Source organism: Sinocyclocheilus rhinocerous, unplaced genomic scaffold (genome assembly GCF_001515625.1).
Source record: "Sinocyclocheilus rhinocerous isolate Xijiao unplaced genomic scaffold, SAMN03320098_v1.1 scaffold525, whole genome shotgun sequence".
In the NCBI taxonomy this organism is placed as follows: Eukaryota; Metazoa; Chordata; class Actinopteri; order Cypriniformes; family Cyprinidae; genus Sinocyclocheilus; species Sinocyclocheilus rhinocerous.
The window spans coordinates 117,186-129,836 of record NW_015629037.1 but is presented as its reverse complement, the minus strand read 5'-3'; the positions used below and the strand labels follow the sequence as shown (position 1 = coordinate 129,836).

Below are 12,651 nucleotides of genomic sequence, written 5' to 3'. Positions count from 1 at the left end.
AAAACATACATTTCTACGGGTCATTTCCGATAGACCAAATTATTCTCATAAAGCTTGTTAATGAATTTGACAAAATTCATTCAAAAATGGACATGAGACTATATCTTCGCAATGTTTTAGTGGATTGTGACCAAACTTTGTACGTGTTATACCAAGCATGACCTGAGGGCACATGAGTAGTTTTGGCACAGCACCACCTACTGGTCAAAATTGACATTTTTTGTTTGTAACTTCTAAACAGTTCGACCAAAAATCATAAGATTAATCTTTTTAGATTTGGAGTGGCATACCGAATCAAACGACACACAATTTTACTATGTCAGCCAACTTGAGCATGGACCATTTCGAATTTTGTAGTAAAACGAATTTTGTAGTAAGACACGTCCTTGCCAGGATTTCTATATTGCCTAAAATATCCAGGTTTTGGCTGTTTGCACTGTGCAGGTCGATCGTTGTATGACATTCACGAGAGCTATAGAGAGCAGAGCAGACGGCTCCTTATGCTTTCAATTCGCTCTTGCGGTACTTTGGTGTCATAATGATCGTCTGCGCAGTGTCGCTTCAAGTCGAACGAACGAACAAACACGTGGAAGTATTTGCATTGCTTTGATCGTTCTCTGTAGATCTCACCTTCTCACATGCCACGATTATGTTCAATACCTGCATGTTATAGGTCAAACTACTTTGGATGTTTTAGGCAATATAAAAATCCTGGCGAGGACGTGTCCCGTATAAATGGCTCATATGGCCACCCTACTTGTTCTACCAACAGGCCAAATTTGCACTCATGTTTCTGCTAATAACTTTTGAACTGTAAGGTCTAAATGCTAAATAATTTTTTTCTCCCTCTGATTCCTTGGCTCATACAGAAACAAATGCATACCAAAAATTGAATTTCTACAGGTCAGGATTTTTTATGTAATTCTGAGTTTTCTGAAGAATTGATTTTTTTCACACTCATCCCAGACTGTTTGTCCAATTTTCACCAAAATTGGTTCAGATCATCTTCAGAGCATTCTCAAAAACTTTTTGATATACCAAACCATGTTCGTAAAAATGCATTAACAAAGTTGATTAAGTTTGTGCAAAAACGGACACGAGGCTTTATCTCTGGAAAGCTTTAGCGGATTCTGACCAAACTTGGTATGTTTTATAACAAACATGACCAGAGTAGTTTCAGCACAGCGCCACTTACTGGTCAAAAGATATTTTTAAAAAATTGACATTTCTGCTTATAACTTCTAACCGGTTTGGCCAAATCATGAGATTTCGGAACGGCATACCGAATAGAAAAATTATTTTCCTATGTTCCTTTTTGGGGCATCACCCATTTCGAGTTTTGTAACAATATGCTATATCAACAAATGTCTTTAACAGGGTTCCCCAGCACTGCTCCTGGAGAGCTACCATACTGCAGAGTTCAGCTCTAACCCTAATCAAACACACCTGAACCAGCTAATCAACGTGGTCAGGGCTACTTAATTACAGACAGGTGTGTTGAAGCAGGGTTGGAACTGAAGTCTGCAGGAAGGTACAGGAGCAGGGTTGGAGATCCCTGGTCTTTACTGAGTAATTAAAGACAGCACCTTAGCTCTTCATTTTACCTGTGTTGTGCTTATTATTTTATTTTAATTATTTTTTTACAGTGCCCTTTGCACGCCAATAGTCCGAAACAGTTCATTTACCCATCTTGCTCTCTTAAACATTTAAAAAAACTAAAAGCATGTTACTAACAGGAATGGGTCAAACAAAAGAAAACATATATTATTCATTCTATTTACACAACAGAAACTAGATCACTGTTTAAAGAGATGAGAACATTTTGTATTTTTTCAGAAAGATTAAATATATTATGTTCACATAATTTAAGATGCAATTTTAACCAAACAATTTTGTACAAAAAGGAGTTATTCTGTGTAGAAAAATAGATTATAAATACATTTTATAAATAAAACATGAATTTTAATAAATTATGATGAAATTAGGGGGGATAGGGGAAGAGTCTTTTTTAAAGTAGAACCAAGAACTAAGAGTAGAAATTAGCAGCCATTTTCCTATGTCTATTGGGAACTCCAGTGAAAGGTTGAGCAGGAGCTGCAGCTGTAGCATGAAGTGAATCCCTTTGCCTCAAGTCTGTCTCCATGTCATAACATGCTGCCGCTCGTCTTAACTGCCCTTCTTCAGTGGGTTCAGTGATTTTCTCTCTATCACCGTTGGGATGAAACCATCTGTAATATATAATTTTCACTAGTATTCCAATGACGTACAAGCCTAGTAGTGTCGGGATCACCACATAAGGATTTAAGGAGCTCCAGCAGCCTGCATACTCAAACACCTTCCAGCACCAGAAGCCCAGCAGCATCACTGTGTCCAAAGCCATGAAACTATAATAGAGAGCCATCTTTAATTTGATGCTTCCTGTTGATATGTTAAACCAGCAGAAGTACCAGATGAGTCCAACAGCAGCTCTGTAGAGCCATTCCCAACCACGATGTTCCATGTAATCTGTTTTCTGGCTCCAGGCCACTAAAACCAGCAGCATCCACAGGGACAGAAAGTGAGCTATGATGTAGCATGGCAATACACTGCAGAAGAGTGCCAGAGCAGTTACACGGGGAATAATCACCAACAAGTTCCACAGGAAGTAGACGCCAGTGGAGATCCAACTCATCTTGTGTTTTTCAGGAAGAAAGGCACGCATGCAGCGGTGGTACATAGCAACGCTACTGGCAATTGCAGCAGCTGATGTGAGGATTTTTAAACCTGAAACAAAAAACCATTGCATGTTATAAAACAATATCACATGTTGCAATAGTGCTGTCCTTCAGAATAATCACAGCTAGCGATGGGTGCTTTCGAAACTCTGCTTTGTGAAGCTTTGAAACCTTTGATTCAATTGAAATGAATCATTTGTTTTGAACCAGTGATTCGGAGTGTTTATATTTCACCTGATCTCAGATCAGTTTTAATTGTAGCCATTTTTCATAACACATTTTTTACAGTTTTAAGAGTTATTAGTCTTATTGTTCTGATTAACCAAGCTCTCTATAAAACAAACAAAACAAGCCCTACAAATTAATTTCTGTCATGACAACTCTTGGAGAGTTTATCATGGTAATATACATTAGAGGTCTGCATTCCTGCGGCTCTCCCGTGGGAACCGCGGGACCCGACCAGATTTTTTGCGCCGCAGGATTAAATTCCCGAATAAAATGCGGTAGCGGTCGGTACTTCTGGTGTAATTTGAACGGGAGCGGGCGGTCTAACAATATCCCGTTCCCGATGTCCATTTAGAACAGCATCTGCGCTTTATTCTTATTGACCACCGGTACAGCTTGTGCTCAGGACTGTTATGCACGCGCTGCACGCATGCTTTAAACGTCACACGTTTTATTTGCGTGGACTGTGCAGCATGTGCATAACGATGCTCAGAGCAGGCGGTACCGGTGGTAAATATATGGCCCTCAGACAGAACAGGCAGGTTGTCGATGAGTGACAGAGCAGAATAAGGATGGAGCAAAGTGTGGATGCGCTGTCCTTGAAGGACGTTCAGCTCGGTTTTGTTTATATTTTGCTTATAATTTTAAATGAAAGATGTCGTTTTTTTTTTTTCTACTATGTTAACAGAAAAATGTCAAACGAATTTAGTATTTTGACAAGACGAATAAAAATAGCTAATAGGCTATTTTTGTACAACCTATATATTTTTTTTCTCTCTGCGACACTTTTTCCCTATTGTGTTGTCAATGTTAAACGAATTGTATCCTGACAAGACGAATAAAAATAGCTAATAGGCTATTTTTGTACAACCTATATATTTTTTTTCTCTCTGCGACACTTTTTCCCTATTGTGTTGTCAATGTTAAACGAATTGTATCCTGACAAGACGAATAAAAATAGCTAATAGGCTATTTTTGTACAACCTATATATTTTTTTTCTCTCTGCGACACTTTTTCCCTATTGTGTTGTCAATGTTAAACGAATTGTATCCTGACAAGACGAATAAAAATAAATACAATTTTTGTACAACATTTTTATTTTCTCTGACACATTTTTTCCTACTCTGTTGCATAAAATATTAAACGAATTTTGTGTCTTAAGAGAATTCATATAAATTCAAGTCAAACTCAATAAATTCAAGACTCTTGACAAGACTAATAAAATAACATACAATTTTGTGCAGACTACACTATTATTTGTCAGCCTCTCTCTCTTTCTTTCAGTAGCGGAAATTTAAATGTGAGATTCTGGAAACGAGATCTAACGGGAACGGTCGGGTCAGGAAGAAAATTGAATAGAACCTGGAAATAGAACCTTGCGGGAGCTGGACTAAAAAAAAACAGTCCCGCGCAGACCTCTAATATACATGGCAATGTTAATGTGTTTGGTCTTGGCGGAATAGATGTGCAACACTGCTGTGGCAGAATAAGAACCCAGACTTGCTACTGCCAATACATCCACAGTCATGTAGGAAATACTGCTGCTGTACATTTAACATATGAAATAACCCACATATATAACATACATGAAATTACCCTGTAGCAGATCTATACAGGTGGAGCTGGGGGAGGTGGAGGGTTTCTTAAAGGGATAGTTCACCCAAAAATTAAAATGTGATGTTTATCTGCTTAGCCCCAGGGCATCCAAGATGTAGGTGACTTTGTTTCTTCAATAGAACACAAACGAAGATTTTTAACTCAAACCGTAGCGTTGCAGTCTGTCAGTCTTATAATGGAAGTGAATGGGAATCACAGCTTTGAGAGTAAAAAAAAAAAAACATACACAAACAAAACCAAATTAAACCTGACTGACAGACTGCAACGGTTTGAGTAAAAAATCTTCGTTTGTGTTCTACTGAAGAAACAAAGTCACCTACATCTTGGATGCCCTGGGGGTAAGGAGATAAACATCAAATTTTTATTTTTGGGTGAACTATCCTTTTAACTGCGCTGCAACTGCTACAGCAAGCACTATCCAAGTATTTGAATGTTGAGCAGCGAGCTCATTGGCTGCTGATGCGAAAAGAAACCAATCGGTTGCGCCATGTGAATAATGATGTAATTATATGAGATTGGCCTGCACCATCTAGAGTTTCATGACAGAACTTTCTATATAATAATATTATAAAGATATAATATATGGTTTTATGATTATAACATATGGTATTGTATGATTTGTTAATTGCATTTAATAGATTGTACTATCAATAAAACATTTGAAACTGGTTAAAAAGTTGTACGTTTCAGCTGAATTTTTGAGTGGTGTTTCAGCTGCTTCGAAAAAGTGAATCATTTTGTGAAGCTTCAATTAATTCAAAGTTCTGAAAAGCTTTATTTCTCCATCACTAGAGATTCTGAGCAACACAGGGGTGCCATTGTTCGATGTTTGGAATGAATTGGTTGAGTGAATAAACTAAATGACTCACAAAGATAGTCAATTGATGACAGAATTTTCCATTATGGGTTAATTATCGCTTTAAGTGGTTTAGAGACACATAAGAATTATGATCTGAAAAAAAAGTAGGTGCTCTGGATCCGAGACAGACCTGTAATAAGCTCCAGCTCTCCTCTCTGTAGGATTATAGACATCATGAGTGTGAGTTGTGGGGCGCTTTCAGAAAATGTCTCAAATAGACGAAGCATCTGAAGATCATGGTTCAGGTACACAGCTACACCCTCTGTGAAACTGTTAGTGTGCCGAAGAAAATGTGTTGTGGAAATCTCTATCACCCCAGCATACCTGTGAACACAAGGTGACGATACAACAAAAAAAATCAATAAACAACAGAGGCCACAGTTTATTTAGACGTGGAAACAGTTTGAGTCCTGTTCCTATACCAGTTCTCAATCACATCTGTTGAGTTTGTTCTTAAATGATAACTCAAATTTAGTTGTTCGCACTAGGGATAAGGAAAATAGCTCTATTTAATTTTGAATTCATGTTGATATTGAAGGGACAGTTCACCAAAAAATAAAAGTTCCACCATCATTTGCTCACCCTCATGCCATTCCAAACCCACAAGTGTCATGAAATACGAAGAGTCTTTGAAATACAAATGATTTTATTTATTTTTTGGATACGAGAACAAAAATGAAACATGTTTGTGTGACACAAGAGAAGAAAACTCATTGGTTCTCCTACATCAAGCATGCATATTTGAGCTTCCAATTGCCATATTTGATTATAACTACGCATATTGATCAAAGTTGATATGTGAATAAAAGCCTAAATTCAATCTGTTCATCATATACAGTGATTGTGTCTCTTAAGAAAGAATTGATTAAACTCCTTAATTCATATAGATTATGTTTACAATGTCTTTATGAACATACTGATGTATCAAAGTTTTGGGTGAAAGGTTTCATTAAAAATATCATCATTTGTGCTTCGAAGATGAACAAAAGAGTTTAGAAAGTAAGTAATGAGTAACTGATGACAGAGTTTGGGTGAACGATGCCTTTAAGTGCTCATAAATTTATCTCATTTAGCATTACTCTTGTGAAATAGAAGTGTGCTTAATTGTACTGAATGCGCACTTGCATTGTAAAATAATTCAAATCTTAAAGGTTAGCCATATTTCAAATACAAATAAAGACTTAGTGGGCCAAAAAGTGCTCTAGTTCAAATAATTACATTTACTTTTTTTTTTTTTTTTTTTTTTCAATTGCTTTGGCACATTTTTTGAAACGGTCTCAACATTCTTTAAGCTGTAATTGTATTTGTCACAACTGTTTCTGTAACATCAGAACATGATTGCATGTCTGCAAAATGTACTAACTCATCCAAAATATTTAATTCATGCTTCAAAACCTAGTTATTGTGTTAGTGACTTGACCAATGCCACCAAAATAAAAACCAGATTTTTTTTTTGACCATAGAAATGTTATATGCAATTTCATTTCAGATTTGTTATATGCAATTTTTTTCTACTTCTATGTTGACAGACTGCTTTCTATACTATAAAGAATGTCACTTTTGTTTGTGTATCACTTAGCATTTTACATGACATATTTCAACAGTACATAAAAATATATTGGGAAAAATCAATACTGTAGTACACAAAAAGAAAATTTTTATTCATACAGTACATTTTTTGTAGAAATGTGTTATATGTAAACTATTCACCATTGCATATTCATTTTACACACTTTATTGTTGTACCCATACACCAACACCACACATTCTTCATATCTACCTACTGCTCTTCCACAACAAGCATCTGTGAATTGTCAGTGTACATGTACCACTGTACCACATTTCTACAGATAAATGTATTGTATAAATATATATGTATAGCTGCTGCTGTTTAGGGTTGTGACATTCCTCGTTGTTCAAAAATGGTAGTATATATAGTAATATATGCTTCCAAACTTGGCTGATTGGCAAGACTGTGATTCTATTTCATTACAATGGCAAGTAGGGTTGCAAAGGGGTGGACATTTTCTGGTAAATTTCCGGATTATTTTCCCACGGAAATGTACTTCATATTTCCAAAAGTTTCCAAAAATCCTGGAAAGCTTCCAAACATTTTGGAAATTTTCTGCCCCTTTTCAACCCTAATGGCAAGCAATTTGCCAACTTAGCAGATATTAAAACCATTCCATGTCAGATATTTATGGAATATATTAGACACACGTCTGACAGATTTTGATAATTGAATGGATCATTTTGCATGTGATGGCTCACACAATGAAAGAATGTTTAGAAGTTGTGAAGAGTTTGACAGTTTCACTGTGAATCAACTCATCAGTTTTGATCAACAAACCATATGCATCTAGTTATTGTGTATTATTTTTCACAAGAGTATTCAAGGAAAACAGAGAAGCAAATCTGTCACAGACCTGAGGTAGACTCCGAGCTGCAGGAAGTGGAATGGTTTGATCAATAAATGCCTCTTTGCAAATGTCTCCACCTTAGTCTCAATCTTCTCCAGGGAATCAGAGTACCAGAGCCAGCTGAACACCTGTAACAACACCGAAGAGCCCAGCAGCAGAAAGATCATCACTGCCATATACACATAGGCCCCATCCTGATAAAATGACACAACAGTCCAAATGTCCAGCGCTATATCCAGCAGGAACAATAACAGTCCCACCAAAGTAAACAGGTATTCCAATAAAGTGTAATGAAACGGGAAGCTCTCCTCCATGATTCCCAGTGTGAGAAACCTTACAGCATGATAATAAAAAGACAAAAACCTCCTTTTGCCATGGATATATACATACACACTGTTAAAATGATCTGAAACAGAAAGTAAACTTTAGACTCACTCATAACTCCTCCCAAGTCACCTCTTTTAATGATTAGTCATGTGTCAGAATGTAGTGAGTTATGTCACTTAAACATTACTTGGCTTTGGTTCAAAGTAGGAAATGCCCACTGATCTAAAATAGAGATCAGTGAAAAAGCCAAATATTTGCTCACTAGGTTTAATTTATAAATCTAAAATCCAATATTCTGAAAAAAAGAAAGCCCAAGTGGTAGGGAATGATTCAGCCAAAAATGAAAACGAATTGCTAAAATGTACCTTGAATGCAATGCACTTCACTTTGCATAAAACGCACCAAATGCATAAAATGTACAAATGCAAATCTGACATGTTTCTGTTCACTTTTGCACAATAAAACTCAAATGTAAAAGCTGAGTCCTGAAGCAAAGTGGGTGTTCTGAGTGGTTATTAACTGGCCTAAGAGGCACTCCTGTGTCTCTATACGACTTGATCTCAAAACCCTCCTCCAATTTAATGCTATGGTATTTCTTCTTTATTATTGCTCATTATCATCCACCAGGTAGAAATCATCAATAAGTCTTTAGGGAAGTATTATCAAACCTATCCTCAATAAGCTGCACAATATGGGGTCTCATTTATGTCCATGGCAGAAATAAGCTATGCACCAAAGTTCGATGCTTAAATTTAACGGCCATAACCTAATGTAAATTGATGCTTGCCTCAGGCACATATTAAATGCACTAAAAGAGATCTAATGGAATACCAGAAGTGCCAGACATAAGCTGCTTAAGCCTACAGTAGCTGGAAAAAAACATTCTCAGCTGCGCTTCTCATCAAGCTTGTAAACAAAATCTGCTGTCAAGTAACCCAACAGGCAGCACATGGCAATAGTTACTTGGAAACAACAAAGAGCGCAAACAAACAGGAAAGCACAATACAGGACACGGAATAGTCTAGCTGAGTTTAATACACCAACAAAACGTTCAGTGGAGACCTGTCAAAAAGGCCCTTATTGCTGAACAGAACAGTGATGCAACATCATAACCCATGATGTATTAGTTTGCATCCACATAGCATGACAAGACACATGTTTGAAAGAGCCAACCAATATCTCCAGACTGGTTATGGCAGGCATTTCCGTATAAATGACATCAAAGTGAAGCTCGAGCCTCAAACACTGAATACATAACTTACCTAAGGGAACATTCACTATTGGGTAATGTTACAATACTACATGAACTTCTAAAAATTCCTCAAACATTTGTGTTGACAACAGAGAGTCATTTAATGTAGTGAAAATTAGATTGGAAGTGTAGACCATAAACATGAACTTTACTCACAGTCCCCTTCAGTTCAGTCCAGATTATAAGAATTTCACAATGTATAATACTCACATAACGCGAGACTAATAATATAGCATTATAGGCTGTTTATGTGCATTTGGATCCAATCTTTTTGGGAAAAAATGTCTCTAACAGGTAAATAGCCGAAGTACCATCATACTTTTGTTAAGAAATATTTAAAGGGGTCATATGGTGTTGCTAAAAAGAACATTATTTTGTGTATTTGGTGTAATGAAATGTTTATGCGGTTTGAGGTTCAAAAAACACATTATTTTCCACATACTGAACGAGCCGTTTTAGGTAGGCGTGGCTGACTCTTAACTTTTATAGAGAATATCTCTTTGGATTTGAGACTTTAGTCTTTTCAACTTTGCAGATCTTCTTTATGCTCCAAGAGCTTGTAACACTCCAAAGAGAAAGGAAAAATTTAAATCGCATCATATGACCCCTTTAAGGAATGATAATATAATTGGAAATTCCAATAATTTTGAATTTAAAATAAATCCTAATGGGATCAGTCCCGAACCAAGGGATAGTTCACCCAAAAATTTAAATCTAGTGTCACCTTTTACTAATCTTGATGTTGTTAAAATTCAGCCTCTATAAATTTCTTTGCTCTGTGGAACACATATTTTAAAGAAAGATGGTAACAATAAGACATTTCTCAAAATATCTTCTTTTTTGTTCTGCAAGGGAAAGAAAGTCATACAGGTTTGGAACAACATGAGGGTGAGTTAATGATGGCACAATTTTCATTGTTAGATGCACGTGCTGTCTACTGAACGTAAACAACGCTGATTACATTGATTATGTTCTGGGGTACTCTCCAAAATGGCGGAAGACGGTAACTCGGGGAGAAGAATTGCTGAATAAATTATGTTATTATTGTTTTCTTTGCGCACAAATAGTGTTCTCGTAGCTTCATAAAATTACGGTTGAACCCCTGATGTCACATGGATTATTTTACCGATGTCCTTACTACGTTTCTGTTTGTTGATCGTGGTAATATCATTGCTGTCTATAGAGGGTCAGAGAGCTCTCAGATTTCATCAAAAATATCTTAATTTGTGTTCCGAAGATGAACGGAGGTCTTACGGGTTTGAAACGACATGAGGGTGAGTAATTAATGACAGAATTTTCATTTTGACTTTAAAGACTTCATATTAACAGTAACATGATCCAAAAACATCATTTGTAACAACGCTATGTACAAGAATTTACAAATATAATAACATATCTGTAACAGTAAAACAAGCTAAATAGCATAGATTTTTACAGTACTGATGCATTAGTTGTTTCACATTCATTTGTTTTAACTGCAGACGAGGTGTTTGTTGTGTAGAAATTAGCAGCATGTCGGCCCATCCTCTTGTTAATGGTGTGAACAGAAGCACTGTTGGCCTGAACATCCACAGGCGGCTCCACTCCATCCGTTACATCACATGTAGCTTTTCCCAAATCTGCAGGCCACCACAGTTTGGGGTGAAAACAGCAATAGTAGAGAACTTTTATCAACAGGCCCAAGACATAACAAAGCGGGATGGAGAGTATCAGACTGAAGGCGTACGACTGGGTCATCTCTGCATCTCGGTACAACCACCATGTGGTCAACAGGATGCTGGTGTCTGTGATTATAAACATGTGGTAGATCAGACTCCTGTCTCTGGTGTCTCCTTCAGCCACGTTAAACCAGCTGAAGTACCAGATGAGCCCTATGGCGGCTCGGTAGAGCCATTCCCCCGCTGGGCTGTCCATGAAATCGGTGCCCTGCCTCCAGGCCCATATCACAAAGATGGGCCACAGAAGCAGGAAGTGAGCAGCGATGAAGTATGGCAACACAGAGGCAAAGAGAGCAACCGAAGCCACACGTGGGCCAATCAGAAAGAGGTTCCAGAAGAAGTAGACCACAGATGACAACCAACCTTGCTTGTCCTTGTCAGGCAGAAATGAACGAAGTGACCGATGATAATCCACCACCATCCAGGCTATAGAGGTAGTGGAGGCGCCCACACTCACATCTGCAGAACAGAAACATTAGTGTCATATTTTACATGTGTTAACATAGTGTTTCTTTTACTTTCATTTACATCAATGGTACTCTAATGCCGAGTCACAGATTGCAGGGAATGTGAAAACATGAACTGCACAATAACGTTAACAGAAATGAACCTGATCACCCAGCTCTTTATATGAAGTTAGATATATACAGAGAATATCATGTATGAGAACAAACATATTCTCACGCAGGGTGATATTTCGCAACCGCTTGATTGCTTATATCATTGCAACGATATTAACTATATTATTATAATAACCATATTATTATATGTACACCATATTATCACCCAGCTCTAATCAGTAAAATGTGACTATAAGGCATGGAGATATTACAATATTATAAACATAAAAATGACGATTTTCTGTAAAGATTATTTGAAATGATGTGTACTTAACTTAATAAAATTAAATATAAATATTATATGAAAAAATGAACATTTTCTAACTGAACATTTTTTAATAAGTTTAATTACTAAAATGACTAAAACGGACTAAATATATAGCTAAAAATAAATATTTAAAAACAAAAGTTAATTCAAAATATTAATAAATACTATAATAGTATATAAATAAAATAATACTAAAATAGTAGTACAGAAACATAAGTAATACTCATAATAATAATTCATTACATTTATATAACGCTTTTCTAGGCACTCAAAGCGCATTATTTCTAAAGTGACGTGACGATGCGACGGCAGCCATATTGTGCCAGAACGCCCACCACACACCAGCATACTGGTGGAGAGGAGACAGAGTGATGAAACCAATCAGCAGATATAGGGATTGTTAGGAGGCCATGATCAGGGTTGCCAGGTTTTCAAAACAAAACCCGTCCAATTGCTACTCAAAACTAGCCCAAACGTGTTTTGAGGGGGGTCCCCCGATAAAAATTGCGTTCCAGGGGATAAAATACACATTTTTTTAGGGGGGGGGGGAGTTCCCCTGGTAAAATTCGCGTTTTAGGGGCTAAATATCACGTTATTGGGGTCGCTTCAACCCGCAGACATGAAAAACAA

At 36.9% G+C, this 12,651-nt stretch overlaps 1 protein-coding gene across 3 annotated transcripts in view; it reads right to left on the bottom strand.

Moving 5' to 3' along the window:
• Positions 1–1,588: 1,588 nt before the first annotated feature.
• LOC107738589 (XK-related protein 8-like) overlaps positions 1,589–12,651 on the bottom strand; it is a 19,399-nt gene continuing 8,336 nt past the window's right edge. Inside the window, exons 1-3 of one of the 3 annotated variants that reach the window (XM_016550354.1) lie at positions 7,843–9,111; positions 5,547–5,740; positions 1,589–2,763 (exon numbers count right to left, since the gene is read on the bottom strand). In XM_016550354.1, the coding sequence (XP_016405840.1) occupies positions 2,027–2,763; positions 5,547–5,740; positions 7,843–8,150 (1,239 nt within the window). In that variant the 5' untranslated portion in view covers positions 8,151–9,111 and the 3' untranslated portion in view covers positions 1,589–2,026. Of the gene's footprint in view, positions 2,764–5,546; positions 5,741–7,842; positions 9,112–11,496; positions 11,593–12,651 lie in introns of those variants that run through there. The other 2 variants (XM_016550356.1, XM_016550355.1) reach the window with 2 other exon arrangements.